The sequence below is a fragment of the Blastomyces gilchristii genome (genome assembly GCF_000003855.2).
Source record: "Blastomyces gilchristii SLH14081 genomic scaffold supercont1.13, whole genome shotgun sequence".
In the NCBI taxonomy this organism is placed as follows: Eukaryota; Fungi; Ascomycota; class Eurotiomycetes; order Onygenales; family Ajellomycetaceae; genus Blastomyces; species Blastomyces gilchristii.
Window position 1 is genome coordinate 713,570 of NW_003101670.1, and position 21,389 is coordinate 734,958.

At 47.0% G+C, this 21,389-nt stretch overlaps 5 protein-coding genes and 1 non-coding gene across 11 annotated transcripts; 4 read left to right on the forward strand and 2 right to left on the reverse strand.

The window, feature by feature from the left end:
• The first annotated feature begins 11 nt into the window (after positions 1–11).
• On the forward strand, positions 12–2,754 carry BDBG_06331 (26S proteasome regulatory subunit T5). The gene is made up of 3 exons (XM_031722562.1): positions 12–618; positions 708–1,123; positions 1,216–2,754. The coding sequence occupies exons 1-3, from the start codon at positions 296–298 to the stop codon at positions 1,422–1,424; spliced, it is 948 nt and encodes a 315-aa protein (XP_031579357.1). The 5' UTR covers positions 12–295; the 3' UTR covers positions 1,425–2,754.
• Positions 2,049–6,177, reverse strand: BDBG_06332. Of its 2 annotated transcripts, XM_031722563.1 has the most exons (3): positions 5,627–6,177; positions 4,785–5,510; positions 2,064–4,735 (listed from the first exon to the last, which is right to left on the reverse strand). In XM_031722563.1, exons 2-3 carry the CDS (start codon positions 5,240–5,242, stop codon positions 2,710–2,712), a joined length of 2,484 nt encoding a protein of 827 aa, XP_031579358.1. In that variant the 5' UTR covers positions 5,243–5,510; positions 5,627–6,177; the 3' UTR covers positions 2,064–2,709. The 2 variants fall into 2 exon arrangements, with proteins under 2 accessions (XP_002623484.2, XP_031579358.1); XM_002623438.2 differs by having other exon boundaries at positions 2,049–4,735; positions 4,785–6,177.
• A 1,120-nt stretch (positions 6,178–7,297) lies between these two features.
• Positions 7,298–7,383, forward strand: BDBG_17362. The gene has a single exon. It is a non-coding gene; the product is annotated as a tRNA-Gln (tRNA).
• A 677-nt stretch (positions 7,384–8,060) lies between these two features.
• On the reverse strand, positions 8,061–14,939 carry BDBG_06334 (AGC/AKT protein kinase). Of its 3 annotated transcripts, none has more exons than XM_031722565.1 (6): positions 13,320–14,939; positions 12,777–12,967; positions 12,367–12,478; positions 11,333–11,835; positions 8,620–11,195; positions 8,061–8,543 (listed from the first exon to the last, which is right to left on the reverse strand). In XM_031722565.1, the coding sequence occupies exons 2-5, from the start codon at positions 12,821–12,823 to the stop codon at positions 9,758–9,760; spliced, it is 2,100 nt and encodes a 699-aa protein (XP_031579360.1). In that variant the 5' UTR covers positions 12,824–12,967; positions 13,320–14,939; the 3' UTR covers positions 8,061–8,543; positions 8,620–9,757. The 3 variants fall into 3 exon arrangements, with proteins under 3 accessions (XP_031579360.1, XP_031579359.1, XP_031579361.1); XM_031722566.1 differs by having other exon boundaries at positions 8,146–8,543; positions 13,329–14,939; XM_031722564.1 differs by having other exon boundaries at positions 8,061–11,195; positions 12,777–14,939.
• Positions 13,339–18,875, forward strand: BDBG_06336. Of its 3 annotated transcripts, XM_031722567.1 has the most exons (5): positions 13,339–14,203; positions 14,280–16,210; positions 16,283–16,364; positions 16,544–17,572; positions 17,655–18,875. In XM_031722567.1, the coding sequence occupies exons 2-5, from the start codon at positions 16,026–16,028 to the stop codon at positions 18,231–18,233; spliced, it is 1,875 nt and encodes a 624-aa protein (XP_031579362.1). In that variant the 5' UTR covers positions 13,339–14,203; positions 14,280–16,025; the 3' UTR covers positions 18,234–18,875. The 3 variants fall into 3 exon arrangements, with proteins under 3 accessions (XP_031579362.1, XP_002623488.1, XP_031579363.1); XM_002623442.2 differs by having other exon boundaries at positions 13,339–16,210; XM_031722568.1 differs by having other exon boundaries at positions 13,759–16,210; positions 16,283–17,572.
• On the forward strand, positions 18,875–21,378 carry BDBG_06337 (nuclear localization protein NPL6). Its single transcript, XM_002623443.2, has 4 exons — positions 18,875–19,001; positions 19,086–20,133; positions 20,206–21,266; positions 21,331–21,378. Exons 1-3 carry the CDS (start codon positions 18,953–18,955, stop codon positions 20,834–20,836), a joined length of 1,728 nt encoding a protein of 575 aa, XP_002623489.1. The 5' UTR covers positions 18,875–18,952; the 3' UTR covers positions 20,837–21,266; positions 21,331–21,378.
• Positions 21,379–21,389: the final 11 nt, after the last annotated feature.

Here is a 21,389-nt window from a genome sequence, read left to right on the forward strand (position 1 = left end):
TCTATTCGCACCCTCCCCAAGCTCCGCTAGGCTTCACGTCACATGACCTAGTTAGGCAAGCAGCTTGCGTACCAAGGAAGTTAGTCCGGATTAGGAACCAGCTTGACCTCACCTGTGCAACCTAAGCTCTGGACATTACTGAGCATCATACAGCCAACTCTCCCTTCTGTTGTCAACGACTAGATCTTCTACACCCTCTCCGGTTCTCTAATTTCCCAGTAGCAACGCCTTTATACCCGATACAAATTTGTACTTTTCCCTACGCAACCGATCTTTCCATACCCCAACCGCCATCATGTCAACTCTAGAGGATCTTGATGACCTCGAGCGCGAAGACAAGGACAAGAAGAAGGACCAGGGCGATGATAACGGAAAAAAACAAGACCAGGATGGCGATGCTGAAATGAAAGATGCAGGAGCGGACAAGAAGAAGGAAGAGGAAGAAGACCTAATAGATGAAGAAATCCTGCGATCAAGTACCAGAGATATCATCAACAGACGGAAACTGCTGGAGAATGACATGCGAATCATGAAGAGCGAGTTCCAGCGTTTGACACATGAGCAGACTACGATGCAGGAGAAGATAAAGGATAATTTGGATAAGATTGAGAATAACCGGTATGTCTGCCTTTGTCACGCCTGCATTCAAATTCGAAAGCGAGCTGCTCCTTTGACTAATACCTATCATCTTTGCATTACTTTTATAGACAACTACCATATCTTGTAGGTAATGTCGTCGAGCTACTTGATCTTGACGTTGAGAAAGAGGCTGCGGAGGAGGGTGCCAATATTGACCTGGACGCCACTCGGGTTGGCAAATCTGCTGTTATAAAGACTTCGACCCGTCAAACTATCTTCCTTCCTCTCATCGGCCTCGTCGACCATGAAAAACTGAAACCCGGCGACCTCATTGGTGTTAATAAGGATTCATATCTCGTTTTGGATACTCTACCAGCCGAATATGACAGCCGGGTGAAAGCCATGGAGGTTGACGAGAAGCCGACAGAGAAGTATACCGATGTTGGAGGCTTGGATAAACAAATTGAGGAGCTTGTTGAGGCAGTGGTATGGCCAATGAAAGAGGCTGAGCGGTTTAAGAAGATCGGCATTAAAGCACCAAAAGGTTCGCCATCCATCAACGATCTTTTATTTTTTTTGTTTTGCCGAACACATCATCAATATGCTCTTTACTAACTACTGGCTCGTCCTGAACAGGAGCTCTCATGTACGGCCTCCCGGTACCGGCAAAACTCTTCTTGCCCGTGCCTGTGCCGCCCAAACAAACGCAACCTTCCTCAAACTCGCCGGTCCCCAGCTCGTCCAGATGTTCATCGGAGACGGCGCAAAACTTGTCCGTGACTGCTTTGCTCTGGCCAAGGAGAAGGCCCCCTCGATCATCTTCATCGACGAACTTGACGCCATAGGCACGAAACGTTTCGACTCGGAAAAGTCCGGTGACCGCGAAGTCCAACGAACCATGCTTGAACTCCTCAACCAACTGGACGGCTTCGCCTCCGACGACCGCGTCAAGGTCCTTGCTGCTACTAATCGTGTGGACGTACTTGATCCCGCTCTCTTGCGGTCCGGGCGCCTGGATCGCAAGATCGAATTCCCCCTCCCGAATGAAGAAGCGCGTGCCCAGATCTTACGTATCCACTCGCGTAAAATGGCTGTCGACGACGGTGTCAACTGGGCCGAACTGGCGCGGAGTACGGACGAGTTTGGCGGAGCGCAGTTGAAGGCTGTGTGTGTGGAAGCTGGAATGATTGCATTGCGCAAGGGGATGAATAAGGTTGGTCATGAACATTACGTCGACGCGATTGCGGAGGTGATGGCGAAGAAGAAAGATACTAGCACCGGGATTTACGTCTAATTATTTTAACCCCCCCTCTTTACCTCCAATTTCTCATTATTCCCTTGCTGTGAGCAAAAGCCTGCTCGCGCACTTTCTCTCTTTTCGGTGGTGCGTTTAAATTTGTATCATGCGTGTATGCGAATAGCAAAAATAAATACAGCATTGAAACCACATATTTTTAGACCGGGTTGGATCAAATCCTGGTGTTAGCTTTTTCAGCAACGGTTTCAATATTTTTTACGTTCTGCGATGAGTGTGATAATTTCTGTAACAGAATTAAAGGCCACCTGGTATTTTCACCAGTAATCTAGAGATGAATATGTATATGCTCTTTCCCAGCATATGCTCAGCTATTGGGCATGTTTACGTGGGTGGGCGCAGAAGGAGGATCATATTCTCGAAGGACAGCAGATGAAATAGTAAAAAAGAAAAAAAGAGAGAGAGAGCGTAATATCGAAAGTCCAAAGGATCAAGGCTGGCTTAGTTTCGAAGGGGAAGGGAGGAATGGAGAAGAGGAAATGAAAAGGTAAAACAGGGAGTAAATATAAGGGGGGTTATATAGTTGCCTTTTGAGATGAGAGTCAGATAAAAGTGAATAGGGGAAATTAGGAGACTAGGATGGATAACTAGGATGAATGAACCTCGCTCCTGAATAGGTGACTCTTTGTTACAGAGGGATACCTGACAACAATTCGGTATTCAAGGTTAATCGAAGACAGAAATAAAGGATAGGCACGAAATGCAGGACGAAATGGTCCTTCCTAGGTAAAAGCAGGGCATTTTAATCTACTATCTTAAAATTTGCTTTCTCCTAAAAAGAGAATTAAACATTAAACATTAACATAATCTCTCCTTCAAAATAGTTGCTCTTGCCTCACTACATCTATCGAGGTACTCCCAGTTTGAGCCCTCTCCCGTTCGACATGCGACCACCAGTCCTTCCCCAGTTTATATCCCCGGTTCCAGGCCCCATCACAAGTCTCTCTAGCAGTCCAAAACGGCTGCCCCGGCCAAGCGCTAGAGCCGACACTGAACCCAGTGGCAGCTTGGGAGTTACCCATCTGCATCGTTGGAGACATGGGTGCTGGTGTACGCGGAGATAATGGTTGACTCGATCTATGATTAGAATTGCTGCTTCCGGCACTGCCGCCGCCGCCCCAGGAGCCGAATAGAGATGAAGATGGGGAAGAAACAGTTGCCGTGTCATCATTCATGCTCGAGCCGGTGTTTCTTCTGTCGATAAGTAAAGGCGACGATGATGCTACTGCACCAGCTCCTACCGCTGCTAAGTATGCTAGGGTTTGATTTGAGGAGAGGAAATGGCGCCAGCTAATTAGACCGCCTTCGGCGTCTGAGCCGGGGATGTCGGGGGTCAGGGCAAAGCGGGGGGGTGCACCCGCACCTGTACCAGATGATGTGCAGACTCGACCCACGCGCAATGGAAGAGTAAATTCATGCACCGTGATACCACGTGGATCTCGTCTAGGTGGAGGAACAACCCCTTTTTTTTCCAACGGGCCTAATATGTCATATCTATCATCCGGACCTGGTTCGGGGGTCGGGTCGGAGAATGCGAGTAGGTCTGGTAGCTTGAGCGCTCCGGAGTGGTCACTAACAACAATCTTGATGCCCGTTTCACTGCTTTTAGCAGCCATATCGATGAGTGTTTGGCCACGTATGCGCGCTGACGTCAAGTTGTTTCCACTTGGAAGTGCTAAGGGCCGCTTCGGAATTGGACCATGCGAGCTTCGGGGAAGGGAATAGCGGTCTGCAGGCACCATGATCTGGCCGTTTCGCGTAGGCCGACAAACGGCCTGCAATGCCCCAAGGGGATCCATGTCATGAGGTGCACGGAGAGATTTCAGACATGGAAACCCCGAATTCAAGATACTCTGGGCCAGATGAGAGTTGGCTGTGTTGAACTTGCTGAGTGACGAGAGGCGCGGGAAGGATTGGAAATCGGTTAGAGAACCATTCGTATCTGGACATGGAACGTCCCAATGGAGATGCTTTAAGACTGGTGAAGCGAGTAATGGTTGGAATACCATCCCTCCATCAGAGAACGTCGGTGCAGTCTTGGTCTGGAAGATGCTGAAGCGTTCCAGTCTGCTCAAGGACGCAAAGATCTTAGAAATGATCAGGAGAGACCTGATATTTAGTTCTATTAACGCCAATGATTCTAGGGCGCGGGCCTCTGGGCGAGTTGCATAATGCGCTAGTCCATTTTCCGTCAATCCTGGTAGATTCTCAAGACGGAGGGATGTCAACGGAGGCAAAAATAATAATGTACGGTTGGTAAAATCATCTGCAGGGAAACCACAAACTGTCAGGTGACGAAGGGATGGCAGGAAGTTGAACATGCGTAAGAATACGCCATGTCCCAGCATACCACTTCCATCCAAAGAATGTACCATGAGTGTCTCGAGATTGGACCACGAAGCGTGGTAGTTGAGGAACTGGAAGACTTGTCCATTATCTAAAAGTTCGGAAGACTGGTTTTTTAACCGCTCGCCGATTTCAGGGTTCTCCGCAATGATCCACGCGTGTTCCTTAAGCTTCTTCCGCGTTGAAAGAGCATGCGTCAAGCGATCAAACTCGTGATTATAGGGCAGCGAAAGGCCAACCAAGCGTTCCAAGTTCGGGCACACCATCACTACTGATGCCACAAGGTCGCGATATTCCTGCGCGGTAATGCTTTGTTTGCTATTTCCACCCGTTGCCGTCTCCAGATCCGGTACCCTAAGTTCAAACACTGCATTGGCCAGCAATTTTCTTGATCTCAGCGATCGTCGCAACAGCCTTAATCTACTTCCTCTTTTCCATTTGTATTTCTTGAGTTGGGCCGGCGAATCGTTGCCTTGGATATATATTTTGTTATATCTAAAACGATTTAGTAATTGTCGATCCGTTATATGCTGGACCGTCTTACAGTTTACCCCTCACAGCTTTTTCCCAAGCTCTGCTAGTCAATGCTAGAGAATATAAATCTCGCATGTAACACGTTATACACCCCTCGTTATTGGGAGCCATGTGAGAATATTGCAGATGTGAGATGATACAGTCATAGACTTCCTGCGGCAACGGCCTTGAGAATGGTAGTTGTTCTTTGGAGCCTGCATTAGCGGGCTTGAACGAGCGGAAAATGAAGCTCCCAGAAGGGGCAGCGGCGGTAGGAGAGTATATTCTTGGAGTGTTCGTATTGGGATAATTATTATTTCGCGCATATTGCATCGAGGGAGCTCTGGGAGAATGGCTCCTGGGATGCACAGGGGTAGGAAAAGCGGGCGATGCCTGACGGCCGGGGACCACGCCTCGATATGGATCACCATTGTAGGCTATTGCCGTGGAAGCGGATGGTCTACTCGTAACGGCGTTCATTGCGTTCATTCAACACCACGGAAAGGGAGGAGATGGAGCGATGACGAAGCGATTGGGGAGGCATCAAAGGAAGTAGATTGTTTACTGATCACTGGAAACATAAACAATCAGGAGAGAAACAAACGCTTGCCCGCCAGAATTGACACGAGCTAACAGTGTAGACTCTAAAGAGGAGCAACAGCTCTAGTTTCGGTTTCTGGTGACGAGCGCTGTACGAATCTGACAAGCCTTGACGATCAACCCCACAAAACGGACGATCTTTTAAGTGAAATTCTTTCTACCATTCTCAAATAATTATATTGTTTAGCAAGCAACCAAAGGAATCCGAAATAGTTATAAGGAAATAGAAATAGTTAGGAAAAAAATATCTTCAGCAGTGAACAGCAAACTGACTTGTGGCACCCTCATTCGATCGTCCGCGTGCCCATCGATCGTTTCTGTACCAGCCGGCGAATTTATTTGGACAGGCTCGCGATAGGCCACTGCAGGGCCAAGGAAGAAATAGCTTCTCATTAGCGCTTTGGCTGCACTTTGGTCGCGAAGTTAAAAGAGCCACCAGCCACTGATAGCCAGTGGGATCGAAAGAGGGAAAAGGGGTTAACGACAGGATGTTGACCGTGGCCCGTGGCTGAGCTTGCCATGATGCCATCAACGCTCACATCGACGCGGGTTTTGATTCCCCATCAAGCGTCACGGTTTGATGTACGGAGTAGTGCATAGCTGCTACTTCATTTCCCTCTTTTTGGGCGTTTTTCCTTCTCAGCTCCTTTTGTGTTTGGGCAGAGCCCCAGAGCGTCCAAAGCTGGTGCGAGTCTGTTAAGTCTGAAGCTTTGGTTGGAAGTCTGATCGGGGAGGAGAGGCTTAACCGTGGCTCCGATCTAGGACATATCGGGACTAGTTTACTTACGACTCGGGACTTGGTCGGATCAGGATTAGCGTTAAATTCTGCTGACTAACAAGCCTTTTCCCCTGAACCACATTGCGGTTGCGCCGTGAAAGAAGTAGAAGTGAGGACAGAGAGAATTAAATATATAATAATGGTTCATGCTGATCCATTCAGCTTGGTATCCGCCAATATCTCGCCTGGCCCGTGAATTGCATGCGTTTCTTGCGCGAACGATCCAATAATATCGAATTGGTCCTCCGTTGCTTGATTGATCCTTCGGGGTTTCTGCTGAAAGCCCCTCATACATGTACTCAGTAGTACATGGGAATAACGGCCGCGTATCTGAGTTTCGAGTCATCCGTATCGTGCATTACGAGCCGCTATTGAGGTTATAAACTCCTCGTCTCCTGTGGCTTAACCACCCTATGCCGTCTTTCTCTACTGTCTTCCGCTAGATTTCACCGGCCTCCGAATCTGTTGCTAGACCTCGTGTACTCCGTATGGTGTCATGTCATCATTATTGTTGTTAATGATTGCATATTTTCCTGCAGAAAGATCCCAGGGTTGTCAGGCCCTGACGTTATTGGATATAGCCGCCGTCCCCTCCACGTTGCTCGTACTTTGGGCAGGGGCGGCATGCGCTTGGTATCCTACTGCGGCGACAGTGAGATGATGCTCAAGTAGCCGGGGTGACGCATTGCATCCTGCGTGGCAGCTCCCCTATGCAGACTTAGGTCCAGCGAAGATGGCAGGGCCTTGAAACCTCGAAGTCGTCCTCAGCGACCTTCCATTTTTCTTTAACACAATGCGGCTGCTACGCAATTAGCCCCGCTTCAGACACGGGAGAAGATTTCCTTCAGCCTTGGGAGGCAATCTCCTGCTGATCAGAGCCTATGGTGGAATTTTGCACGACGGCATGTTTATTCTCCGAGGAGGCTATTCCCTTCGTACGCGCGCTCGACCGTTTACTTCACAAGAAATAGGAATAGCGTCTACATCTCCGTAGACTTGAGAATTGAAGGAGGAGCTGCGTCCATATCTAGGAAGGGACTCAGTGGTGGCAAGTCGTGCACCTCGAATCTACAGATATCAGCACTTCAAGTCGCAAACCGATAAATACACTCGATATTTACATTTTAATTGTTAGTTCGCTAGAGTGGGAGATCTTGAGCGATGATGGTCCCGTAGTGTAGTGGTTATCACGGTGGATTTTGATGCTCTTCTCGATTTTCCACTGACCCCGGTTCGAATCCGGGCGGGACCTAATATAAATAAACATAAACATGGTTTTCTTTCTTTTTTTTTTTGACCTTCCTCTCCCACGACCACTGCGGCTAAAAGAGTTTCCTGCTGCGTAGCTTTGGTGTGAGTTAACTATTCCAAAAGCACCGAATGGCTGATGGCTTGCCCCACTAGGTAGGTAGCAACATGTCAACATGTGATGATAACAAAAATAATATGACATGTATATTACAAGCACAATACCTTGGAGCCTCCGTATAGAAACCCTGGGGAAGTGCCTAGGTAACTTGACTCTCCGAAAATTCCCGCAGGAGTCAGGACACATGGATCGATCCTACATAAGTTACGAACAAAAACTTTATTATTTTTGACTCCTGCCTCCGTTTTAAACAACCGTCATCATCTATGACACCGTCTATGCACAATGATCCTAGGCACCTCCATGCTACCATCCGCAGGGGAAAAGGGAAGTGAAGGGAAAGCTTGGGCGCATCGGTGTCGCACCACTAAACACTGCGTAACGGTGGAACTGCGTAACTGCGCCGGGGTTGGAAGAGGGGCTGTTTTTGATAGAACGAGATCGAGCGTGCTAGTTATGTACTGTACATGTACAGTACATACGATGAGTGCTCTGTCGGATTTGGCGGTGATGGCTAGCTAGTTACATAGATACGGGGCGGAGGGGCAGTGTGCACTATTTACTAGAAAAACCCTCACGAGTTCCAATTCGTGAGTAAAGTAAATAATAATGACTGAATTTTGCGTGGATTTTTAATGGAGAATATTACTGGGTGTTGTTACGTGACAAGAAATATATGCATAAGTTATGTCATTAGTTAACGAAATACTACTCTGTACAGGCACACAGAATGAAGTTTAATCAAGGGGACATTGAGAGGTTTTTTTCTTTCTTTCCTTTCCTTTTTGGACACGATACTCGCACTCCTCGCAGCGAAGCTTTCGACGTCTTCTCCAATCAAAGAATACTATTACTTCGTGCTTATTTCTTCACTACACCAAGGCCAGAAATCCTGATACAGAGGATATACTGTGGAGAGAGCCAAAAGAGGGGAGAAAGCTGAGGGGGATTCGGACATACTAATATTGGACGACTTTTCTGTCCCCGCCTGCGTCTCCGTGTTGGCTAGGGATTGGAGCAATAATCATGAACAGAAAGGCGTGCTATGAAAAACATGTAAGTAGAGAACTAAAATTTGGGTGAATCAAGATGAAGGGGTTGAAGGGGGAATTGATATACCGATGCCACATTCTCGTGGGATATCAAAACCCATGAATCCTCACAACGTTCCGTTATGTCACTCGAAAAAATTGAAGAGAGGAGAAAAATGCTTTTTTTTTGACAGTATAACTAGAGGATATAGATAAAATCCCGCTAGAGGATATCGTGAAATGATATGATAAATCCTAAGAAGGAATGAGAAGAGAAGAAAGGGGAGGAGGAAGAGAGAGAGCGAGAACACAGGATAAAATATGAATATGTGATGCCAATATGTTCTTTTTATGACCCATAATATGCAAGTAGAGAAATATAAATAAAAATAAAGAGTAGGATTGGATTGAGGATTGAATGAAAAGGAGACTAAAAAATATAGAGCGAAAAAAACGCGCAGATTCAAGGAGGAAGGAAGGTTTTGAGCAAAAAATAGAAAAAATGGAAAGTGATATCGTTTAAGTAGTAAAAACAATAGAAGGAAAGGGGGGAAATAAGGAGCATAGGAGGGCGGGGAGGTAAGATATATAGTGAGCAAGACAAGGGGGAAAGGTTTTCCCCCCTCCTTTTCTCCCGCACAACGGAAATTGATGTATCGATCGAATGATGTAACGCGATGCGAATAAACAGAAACTGAGGAATATGTTCCCTCGAAACAAAAGAGTAAAAGAGAAGGAGTATAACACATAGAAAAAAAAAGGAAAGAAAAATTGAGACGTAGATGATAGCTAAACGCAACGGGCAGGCGGCACGTCGTCGACTAGGCAGGTGTGTGTATACGCGTTTGAGATCTTTTTTCGTTTCAGGGTTCATCCAGTAAACAAGAGAATAAATAATCGCATTTGCAAAAAGGCAACAAGCAACACCTCACCCCGCATGCAATCCGTTAACATGATAAAAGATAATTTTTTTTTTTAAAAAAAAGAAGTTAAAAAGGGCTAAGATAACGGGAGGAAAACATGCTCTCTTTGATTTTTCGTTCTTTGTTCTTTCTTTGTTCTTTCTTTCTCTTTCTTTAAATTAAAGGGATAAGAAACGGAGGGAAATGAAAGTTGTCCTGATGATGTACAGAGACAGAGACAGGTAAGGTAGTATGTGCATTGAAAAAAAAAAAGAATCTCATTCATTATTAATTCTTCTTTGCGTTTCCCTTTCGTCAAGAGGTTCACATATCAAAGTGGTAGTCATCATCGCCGAAAATACCGCCTTCAGAGTGTTCGCTGGTTTTTACGATCCCGCTCATTCGATGATCCCTTCCGCTCGCGGGGGGGTGCGCTTGTTTTACCCAGGTATCATCTGGCTTTGTGCCGTCCTCCATGTAAACATCCTTCATATGCTGGTCCATGGAGCGCTCATTGACAAAAGTAAAACCCCGGAAATTGGCTTGCATGCCTGGCGATAAGGGTGTTGACGCTGGCATGGCGCCAGCGGCAAGTGCAGCAGCGCGCGCATTTAGGGAAGTGGCCTGGTCCAGTGCAGTTGTGAACTCTGGGTCGAAGTACGACGTATCCATCACTGACTTCAATTTTGGTTTGAATGGAGGAGCCACATTCTTTTTGGCCAAGGCGTCCCAATCGACATCATGGAAAAATGGATGGGCCATGAGCTCCTTCGCGTCGTCCGTAGCTCCTAGTCGGTGTTTTGGGTTTCGATTAAGTAGACCTTTCACGAAATTGCGTCCCTCAGTACTAAGAGCGTCACGAGGAAACCTCACTTTCCCGAAGGCGATGTTCTTATACATCTGCTGCGTATCCTCTGCGTAGAAGGGACTCCATCCACAGCACATTTCGAAGACGAGTACACCCAAGGACCAGAAATCTACCATCTTCGTGTAACCTTGCTCATCCAGGAGAACTTCAGGAGCAAGATACTCCGTTGTGCCACAAAACGTATTCGTTGTTTGATTTTTTGTCAAGTTTGCCTTGGATAGCCCAAAGTCACAAAGCGCAATGTGACCATTTGCATCAAGTAGGATGTTCTCGGGCTTGAGATCCCGATAAACGATGTCATGTTCGTGTAGATGTTGCAATGCCAATATCAACTCTGCAATGTAAAACTTCGCCCTAGCTTCTTGGAACCTGCCCTCTTTTTGTAGATGCCAAAATAATTCCCCTCCCGACATATAGTCCGTGACAAGGTACAAATCAGTGGGCGTTTGGAAAGAGAATTTGAGACCCACGATAAACGGAGAATTCGTCATGGCCGTTCGAACCAAGATATTCCTTTCACCAAGCGTGTGGGCGACTTCCTTCTTCTGAATGATCACCTTTTTGGAAAGGACCTTCATTGCGTAGATTCGTTGGGTGTCCTTTTTCCTCACTTGGTATACTTGCCCAAACGTCCCTTTCCCTATGAGTTTGAGGATTTGGAAATCATTTGGCCCAAACTGCTTCTTATCCGTTTTCTGAAAACTCATTTCCAAGTGTATTTCCCCAGACACATGGCCGTCACCCCGACCACGAGCCACCAGAGGATACCAACCCTCTATAGACTGATTATCTTCCTTGAAACTGGCGCTCAACTTTACATGACCTAGAAATGCTTCATGATTCGATCTGTCATAAACCGAAACCTCAATTTCCGATTCGTCTCCAAGGACATCACTAGAAATTAATCAGCAATTTGGACGCATTTATTGGTGTTGCCGGGGTTTTCATTTTTCATTTTTCATTTTTCATTTTTTTTCTTTTTTTTTTTCAGAAAAAATAATGTTAGAAAGAGGAGCAGGAACAAAACGCACAAAACGGCTTCATGGTTCCACTGAGGATCCGTTACCACACCTGCCTCTTTACGATCATGATTATCCAACATACTGTTATTACTGCTCTGTCGACTTTTCATTGGGATTGCCATTGGGCGCCCGGAATCACTGTTTGACCGTTGGATTGGTACAGAGGATAGCGAATCCTCCCCTCCCTTCGTAGTCCCAGCGTCATCCCCCTCCTCCGCCTGAGCGCCCTTGGAAATGCACTCATTCAATTCGAAGACGCACACAACGTAAGGGTCGTAACTTGGTCGTAAACCCCTTCCCTCGGATATTTTGACAGATAATTTCCCTTTTAGCGACCCTACCGGAATACCTTGAGCTTCCGTTATGCCAGTAGAACGAGACGATGACTGCTGAGGTGTTCGCTTGCTCGACTTTGTTGATTCAGGATGCTCATGCGCAGGGGAACTAGAGGATTTATCTAGTTGAGGAGTTTCATTTGTTGACATGGCCCGCGGAGTTAAAGGTGGCGTATTCTTTTGCGGTTGATTGGTAGTCAGCTTTGCCAGTTCCTCAGAAGAATTGGAAAGCGGGCAAGAGTGAGTGGAAGGTGATAAGGTAGGGCAAGTAGGTAAAGATGGGTTAGAAAAGTGAGATGCAAGGACAGGATCCTTTGAGAGACAGCTAGAAACAGGTTCTGATGTATGCCGTCCAATCTTTAAGGAATTCTGCGAAAGCAGGTTCTTTATTGCGCGGCGGATAGACCCCATTCCGCTCTCAACCCCAGGTGCGCCATTTTCTACCTCCTCTGCTTCCTTTTGCACAATCGAACAGGAACAGGATAAGGGAGGAGTGGGTAACGAGTTGATGTCCGAAGGTGCCTCCTCTTTTCCTCGCTGTTCTGATTCTTTTTCAGATTGGGATGGAACGGGATCAGAAGACTGATCTCGCTCCAGCATTACAATGGAGCCAGACATCGAGGCATTATCAGAGGAAGCCTTCGTCTCCACATCAACTTGAGGATGTACAAGAGAATCGTATTCTTGAGTATAATCGGAACCACGAACCTGAAAATAGCTGGGTATTATGCTCGGGAAGCGCTTGTCGGTAAACTCTGGTTGCGGTGTAGCAGAGCTACCATCGGGAGGGGTTACAGAACCTATATCGTCATCGTTTTCTCTGCTAAATATCAGCCACAAGAGCCCAAAATAGGTTGGACGAACGTCGTGGAGGGGATGGATATGTTGTGGGGAGCCTCTTGAGCCCGGGCCAAAGGGTGATAGCAAGGTTGTAAAGGACGGAGTTTCAAGATGGGAGAGATGCGATCCCAAAAGAAGAGCCAGAGCTAGCCCGCGGGCATTGGAGCCAAGTGTTTTTTCTTTTCTTTTCTTTTTTTTTTTTTTTTGTTTATCTTCCAAGACTTCGATACCCAGCGAGGAATCACTCATCACCTCCGCAAAAAAACACTAAGACTTACAGCATGGCCTCCCGTAGTAAATCCGCATGGACCCGTTGTCCCGCCATGTTTCATTCAACAGGCTGACCCTCCTCCTAAAAGCAGTCACCTACAGCCGTAGTAGTACCCACTCAAAAAAGATAGATGTATGCGAAACAGAGGTCGATTGTAGGTTTGAGAGAGGCCTGGAATGCGCGCAGAAGGAGGCCTGCCTAGATTCGAAGATAAGAGTTCGAAAATGTTAACTTTATGACCGCAAAAGTAAAAAGAAAAGAGAGACAAAAATGAACGAGTCGTAGTATATTTAACATGAAAAACAAAACCAGAAATTGATTTAAAAACAATAAAGGGGAAAAATTGGAAAAATTGGAAAAATTGGAAGGGGAAAAAAAAATAGAAAATAAAAGAAGAAAAAAAATTCCTTGTCCCGGGAGCTAGCAAAGTTTGCGGAACAGACTCCGACCAGGAATTGTTAGGATGGAAATGGTTGGGGGCGGGCAGCGGTGAGGGCGTGGTGATTATGATTAGGATTTCAGGACAAGAGAAACAGAGAGAGAAACGTACTGTACTCACTGTACTCTGTGCCTAGGTACCGTTGTCCCAAAAGAACCTTCTTTTTACACGATGCTAGAGAGTCGATGATACCTTATTCAGCTACCCTATAGTATAACAAGAGACTAGATAGGGCAGAAGACCCTAGTATTGCAGAGGAGCTCTTGTTGTAGAAGGGTGCTGTTGTTCTTGTTCTTGTTGTTGTTGTGGTTGTTGTAGTGGCTGTTGCTGTCGTCTGGGAACAGTTGAGGGGGAACAAGAAAGCTTTCGGCTGAATAGAAGAGGCTATATGTCAAAAGTACGTAGTAGTTACAACTCGAGAGAACCGGACAGTTCAACAACATGTGGGCAGAGATCGGCGATATCAGATCAGATCAGATCAGATCAGGGAGTCAGAGAGAATCCAGCGACAGAGGGAGCCATGTATGTATTTACATGTACATGTAGAGTAACTTTGGAGCTAAAAGCTTGGGCATGGGGAAGGGAGAGGAGGTACGGTACGGTACCGGGTAAAGAGGAGAACAGAAGAATGAAGACGAATAAAGAATGAAGACGAAGACGGGGAAGAGGATGAAGAAGGATGAAGAAGAAGAAGAAGAACAAGAAGAAGAAGAGGAGCCAAGACAAGACAGCAGCTGCATTCAAGTCTCCAAGAGCATCAACACGGACATCCTGACCAAACCCCCAACCCAACGTTCTGTCTTGTCTTTTTTTATCTTTTATCTTTTACCACCAACAGCCGACTACTACGGGCTGGGTGAGGTTGACTGCGGAAGCAAAAAGAGGGGGAGGCGACAAACACCAGCCTCGTCCTGTTCCGCGTCTCGCCTCCTCCTCCTCCCCCTCCTCCTCGTCGTCGTCGTCCGCCGCCTCGTCCTCCGCTTCCTCGCCAGAGAGTGCTGTTCTCTGTCTCATCCGTCTTCCTTCTTTTTGTCTCTGTCACAGGCTTAGCACTGGCTAACCCATTATTAGTTAACAAAGCCATATCATCCCATCCCATCCTGAGATCACATTTCGTGGCCACCTCTCCTAGGAATGAATCCCCATCAATTGCTGAGGAGCAGAGAGGTTGGTGCAGGGCAACACCAACAAACTTCGCACTATCACATCCACCAGTCTGGCTCGGCTGCGGAGTTTGGGATTAGTATTCGAGATACTATTCGTCTCATCGAGCGATTAGCTACCAGTCCACGGTTTAGCGGACCTACAGCCAGCAACTTGCAAGAAAAGGCCTTCCGATTCTTGCCTGCTTCCCCCGTCCAATATTAATCCTTATTGTGTTGTCCCCTTTCGCGGCGCCTTCCCTGCCTGGGCATTGCGCCGCTGGTTTATTGGATGTGTGATCATTAGGCCAACTGCCCTCATTCTGTGACTGGACGCACCGTTTCAAAGCCCATATTTTCGCCTAAGACCAAATTCCAATTCTGCATGAAATAATCATCAGCTCCTTCTGTGCTCTGGACGGAGTAGTTGAGCAACAGATCAGAAATGTCTTATTCTCCGCCCCGCCACAACGCGCGCTGTCAGGGTTCAGCCGCCAGCCAGCTCGGCCTTCTGTACAAATTATAGCAACGCCACCTCCAACCACTGCTTGTCTACGGATGTCGATGGTCCCTTTTTCAAAAAAAAAAAAAAAATAAAAAAAAAAATAAAAAAAATAATCGGGATTTTAAAGTCTCACTGCTCTAACAAGAAAGATTTCGATATACAGAGGATTTGCCACTGACTACAGATTTGGCTGCTGGAGCTCGATAAGTGGAGAAGCAGCTGCAATCGCTATCCTTGATTCCCAGGAGCACAGAACTTCAGGAAATGTATTGGGTGACGTATAGGCTCCCTAGCAGCTTCTTGGTGTTGAGCGGAGATATGGCTTCCAGCCCTTCACAAATCACACAAATACTATGCATATGTTTCGCCGTACGCCAAATGCAAGTTTCGCGAGCTGCAATGTTCGGTCATGAGTAATTAAAAATCCCCCAAATGTGGATTTGATACTGTTTCATTCGAGCATTAAAATTGAAGACCTCGGCTTGGATCATACAGTGAATCCGGCAGTTTTTTTTTTTTTTTTTTTCTTTTGTTCAACATTCCTGGACTTTGAAGGAGACTCAGTTCAATTAAATATCTCTGCAATGCAATGAACAGAGCAAAAAAGAGACGACAGCAGAAAAAATTAATGAGCATATGATATGATTCAGATTCTCCACGTCAAGGATTGAGGTTTATTTCTCTGGGTTAAAAGGTGTCTCAACCTCTGATGAAGCATATATAATGTTGATGGTAGCTTGAATTCTCCTGTCTCTTGAGGTGGTCCATCTTGCTAACGAATCACGATAATATAACTGTGCTCTCGATTTTCCTAGCCATGCGGATAGCTCCAGCTTTCGTGCTTTGATGATGGCTGTGAGCTTGAAGTTGTGGACGATTTTGATTCTCCACGTTTAACGCCAAGGTAGGCAACCCCGCGCATGATTGGCCTTCAAACAACGAGAAAACATGGATCTTGTACCTGGCTCGCTGCCTAGATCATGACCAAGCAAGCTCCCCGCAGACACAGGCAACACCACCATAATTCTACTTTCCGTATATTTATCGCGACGGACCTCCCAGTTTTAAAATTTCTAGACTTTCATTCGATATCGAATCAATCACTCATACTTCTCCACAGTCTTTTTACAGTCAGATCGCTAGAAAATCCAACGCCGCCAAACAGATACCATGGCTGCTCAACCCAACCCTGCGCCTCTTGTGCTTCCCGGCTTTGGAATCGAATTGAATCGCGCAGCATCATGGAGGGCAACCCTTGCTAAAGGTTATGTCACGAATACGCCAAATAAGCAGGGAGAGCCTGGAATATTCCCCTCCCTCTTAGCCCTACAGACCTTGGAAGGATATCAAGCTATGTACTTATATATCACCCCGAGTTGACTATTGCTCACCCTATCTGACCACGAGACTGACATGTCTGGTAAAAGGCAACACTTCACTCCCATCCGAGAGTTCACAATGCTTCAGATTATGAATACCATAACTGACAAGCCCGGCTGGGAAAAGAAGGTGCTTAGACATCTCCCTAACTAACCCCAGCGCCTCTTTAAGCTTCCCCACCTTATTCTCCTAATCAGCCGTTTTATTTGTATATGCACTGTATTTCTGGCTAGACACGTTATGAGGTTATTCCCCCAACCTCGATTGACTTCTAGTTGACTGGGTTTTTTTTTTACATTCATATCTAGATATTTTCACCAGACATCATAAACAAATGGAGAGAGGAGGTAATGGCGCATAAAGACATGGATGTGTCAGAAAAAATGATGGATTGGGTCATTAACGAGCTGCAATTCAAATCAAAGGGCTTCGAAAAGAGTGGAAACATTTTGGTCTATGACGCGGGTGTTGTGAAATCGGACACCGCAATCCCGGATACTCTCCGGAATGCGCTCAAATCCGCTGCTGCCCGCTTAGAAGATGTCCCAGACGACCAGAAGGATTATCATCCCCAATCGAACAACCAGGTTCTTGACCTCGTGCATCCCTCTCTGTTTCCGGTGGTCTATGGTCGGACTCGGATTATCACAGACGGCGTTCTAGGAATTCACGAGGGGATCGCTAGAGCTGGATCTGGTGAGGTTCTTGAAATTCCGTCGAAAGAAGAACTTAAAGCACATAAATTCCGGCATGATCGACCTGGTGAACTACAGATTCCTTACAGTCAGAAGTTCCAGTGGCTTCCCTGTGACGTCGCGTTCACAACAGATTCAACAGATTCAACAGAAACGGACGGACACGACAAGGATCAAAATCTTAATAGCTGCAAGATCACCAGCTATATAAATAACTTGCACCCAAGGGAACACCGAGAATTATATGGAGTGATCGAACAAGTTATCTCCCTCGCTGTTCCGTTATGGAATAGAACGCTAGGGTACGCGAAGTCCAAAACCTACACTCGCATAACATACCATTTCTGCGAAAAGGAAGTTGACCACGACTTCGTCGCAGCTATTCCAAGACCTGAATTGGAATCCGACGAAGACGAAGATGACTATTACGACCGCGTAGACGAATGGGAAGAACAGAGCCAAAAATTTAGACTCCCTGAGCCCGATGCTAAATTTTTGCCTCCGAACGAAGATATTCTCGTTGACTTGCAGCGGGATTATGGAAGTACTGGCTTGCAAGTTATTGTAAAACTTGCCAACATTCATCTCACACCAGAAAAGCCCAGGTACAATGGTGGTACGTGGCATGTTGAGGGTCAACTAGTATGTATTACCCCGCAAGAATCGGAGCAACCGTTTCCTCTTTTTACATCGATGAATGTATGGCGCTGAGACACCGTTTCAGAATGAACACATATGCGCTACCGCGTTATATTACTATGACAGCGACAATATCACTGAAAGCCGCCTTGCCTTCCGCCAGCTAGCTGACGTGGACAGCGCTAGTGAGATAGGGTACGAGCAAGACCAACACGGATGGCTACCACTCGTGTTCGGTTGCCAGAATGGCAACGCCCCTATACAGGAGATTGGCAACGTCGTTTGCAAACAAGGCCGACTCCTAACATTCCCTAACATCGTCCAGCACCGCGTTTCGCCATTCCAGCTCGAAGATCCGTCCAAGCTCGGCCACAGGAAAATCCTCGCGTTGTTCCTGGTCGACCCCAACATCCGCATCATCTCCTCCGCCAACGTCCCGTGCCAGAGGCGTGATTGGTGGGCGGAACAGGTGCCCTGGGAAAATATCACGGGTCGCCTCCCCCCTGAGCTGTTCAATGAGGTTGCGTCTCATCTCGATGACTTTCCGATATCGATGGAAGATGCGAAGGAGCTGCGATTGGAACTTATGGAGGAAAGGAAGGCGGTGGTTGTGGAGCAGGGTCAGGCGATGGAGAGCTACACATTTTCGTTATGCGAGCATTAAGACCGGTGTTGTCGGCGTGAAACTATGAAGGTAAAGGCAGTGGTGTTGCGAGGGAGGTATAAGATGTGGCCGGCGAGGGGGGAAATGGGGAAAGGGGGAAATGATAGGGAAGGGATCTCCGCAGAGGAACCTTCAAGCTTTCTTCCCTCCGTCCACGTCTTGATTGTACTGACCCTCATCTCCTTCCTTTGGCGCCGTAAACACCACGCATGCACTCGAGTCTTCGCAAACTACTCAAGTAGATGTCATTGCTATTTAAATATACCTATTTGTAACTTAAATCCAAGCTTATTCTAGCAATGATCGACTCTTCTCCTTGGCTGCATTTTTCTGTTCCGCGGATCATAATAGCCATTTACAGGTTATTTCGGCGTCGCTGGACCGTTTTACCGAATGATCTAACTTTTACGACATTCCATGGATTGAGGATTAGTTTAGTTGAAATGTAGATGACTTTTATCAACTAGATCTATGGATGCACATATCATTTCGTATGCCTGCCCAGGGGTGTGGAGGCGTAGAAGAAGGGGCTTTGCGAGGTTGACTCCTTGTATGTATAGATCACGTGATTATTATTATCTCGGCGAAATGGTAGCTCCGAAGCACCAACATTGAGACGAGAACAAGCTACGGAGATTCCAGTCCAGTCGCGCAAATAATTAGAGCTCCCTGGACGAACATCGAACAGTTGAGCATACCTCCTTGCGCTCAACAACACTATGGCGCGAAAACAGAGAGCAGCTGCCCAAGCAGCTGCACAATCGCTGAGTCAGTTACCCCCCCCTTCCCAAAAGTTTACAGAAAAAAATCGATTGTGAATGATGGCCATCTCACAACTGCAATATTTTACAGAAGCCGCCGCGCCGCAACAAGTCGACGAAGAGATGCCAGATGCCCCGTCCAACGCACCCAGTCCTCGCGATGACGATGGAGATACCCCTAAGAAGAAGGATGAAACTCCCGTTACGGAAGTACAGGAGGCGGAATGCAACTCAGAGCGACCAGCAGAAGAATCAGAACGCCCTTCGCCTACCACTCCAGATACACCCATCCGCCCAGGTCGAGTATCTGCTATTCCTAGAAAGCGCGGTCGAGTTGGTCGCCCGCCCAAAATAAGACCCCCAGATGACGGAACTGGCGAAGCACGGTCGGAAGTTAGCACTCCCGTACGGCGAAGGGGACGTGGTCGCCCGTCTGCTGGTGGGCGATGGGGACGAGCCAAAGGAGGCCCCTCCCATGTCACCCAGGTCCCAATTGATAAAGAAGGAAACATGATGGACGTTATCAACGACGAGGTTGACCTCCCTGAAGACCCCGAGGGGGAGACGAAGGTTGATAAGCTGGGCAATCTACTGGGTGGTCGCGAATATCGCGTGCGGACGTTTACGATTCTTAATAAAGGGGAGAGACTCTACATGTTGTCGACGGAGCCGGCGCGTTGCATTGGGTTTCGCGATTCTTACCTGTTTTTTCAGAAGCATAAGCTTCTTTTTAAGATCATCATTGATGACGATGCGAAGCGGGATTTGATTGAGAGAGAGCTTATACCGCATTCTTACAAAGGGCGCGCGATCGGCGTGGTTACGGCGCGATCAGTGTTCCGCGAGTTTGGGGCCAAGATCATTATTGGGGGGCGCAAGGTTATTGATGATTATTCGGCGCAAGCTGCCAGGGAACGAGGCGACGTGGAGGGCGAACTGGCTGTGCCAGAGGACAGACTACCGGGCCCCGGAGAGACATATGACAAGAATCGATATGTGGCTTGGCATGGAGCAAGTAGTGTTTATCATTCTGGCGCTCCTTCGGTACCCATGCCAATGGGGAAGAGCGTAGATCAGAAGAAACGAAAGGTACTAGTAACGGGGGATAATTGGATGATCGAACATGCTAGAGAAGCAAGGTGAATTGCTGCCCTTCCATATTTATCCATTTCGTTCTTCTACAAAATTGATTCTAACCAATACATTCACAGCCGGTTCAATTCTACTATCCTCGCAGCACGCCGCGAAAATCTTGACGGTCAATACGACATCCACACAAACACCATGCAGTATCCCAAGATCATGCAACCCACCCACGTTCGATTGGAAACCATCCCACCCCCAGAATCGACACGGGCGGACAGATCACAGCTCATCAGTAGCGCATCAACAGCTGCCCTTGGTGTCGCGAATGGCACAACAGCAAGCCCAGCTGACAATGGAAGAGAACGACCGCGTAACGACCTCTCTATACAGGCTAAAATAGACGAATCCACAAAAGTCACAAACACAATATTCCCTTCCGTCCCTGCCGTCTTCAGCCGCACCTTTGAAATTCAAGACATACACTATGAATCACCACCAGAATCATCGTTGGGTCTCCCTGGCCCAGATGGAGACGTACAAGATATAGGCTCGAATGGGTTAATTAGTATTTCGCTTGGCAGGAACAATCCCATATTTCGCACCAGCCCTGATATACTAGCAGAACTGCCACGTGAATGCCAGGTTGCATACCGCGAAGCAGCCATCCGGGAGTGGGAATGGAAAAGCCGGTGGAGAAGCGAAAAGGAGGATGGGCTGAGAGCACCGTTGAAATTGAATTATTCGTGGAACCCATGACAAAAAATGGGTCACAGATGAAAATTAATTGGACATTCTTTTTTCAGATACCGTTTGTCATCACTAGGCTGCTTGGGTTAAGGTCATTTGGACCATTACAAGAGAGCAGCGCCATATTTCAAAATCAGAATGGGGGATGTGGGGACTGGCTTTGCTTGTTTTTTTTTCCCTCCTTCGCATATGGAGTTCGGCGGACTGGGTGGAGTGGATGGTTTAGCTTGTCATTTTCTCGTTTCATATGCAATGGCGTCTCAAGAAGGCCATTTTGTTTCGGTGAGGGAGCAAGCGCAATAATGACATTTTCTCTTTCTTTTTTTGTATTTTACTTTTATGCTTCATACTCTGTGCTAATTTTAATATATATACATTATTTTTGCTATCCTCCGATTTCGGTATTTGGGGAAACGCAATTGCACGCACTGCTGAATCTGTAAGTTCACGACCCATTTTGACCATTTCAGGGGAGTATTTTCTAAGATTGATATATGGCTCAGCCACACCAGGGCAAGGTGGTAGGAATCCTGTGGCTACCACACCACATGGTGCACCGTGC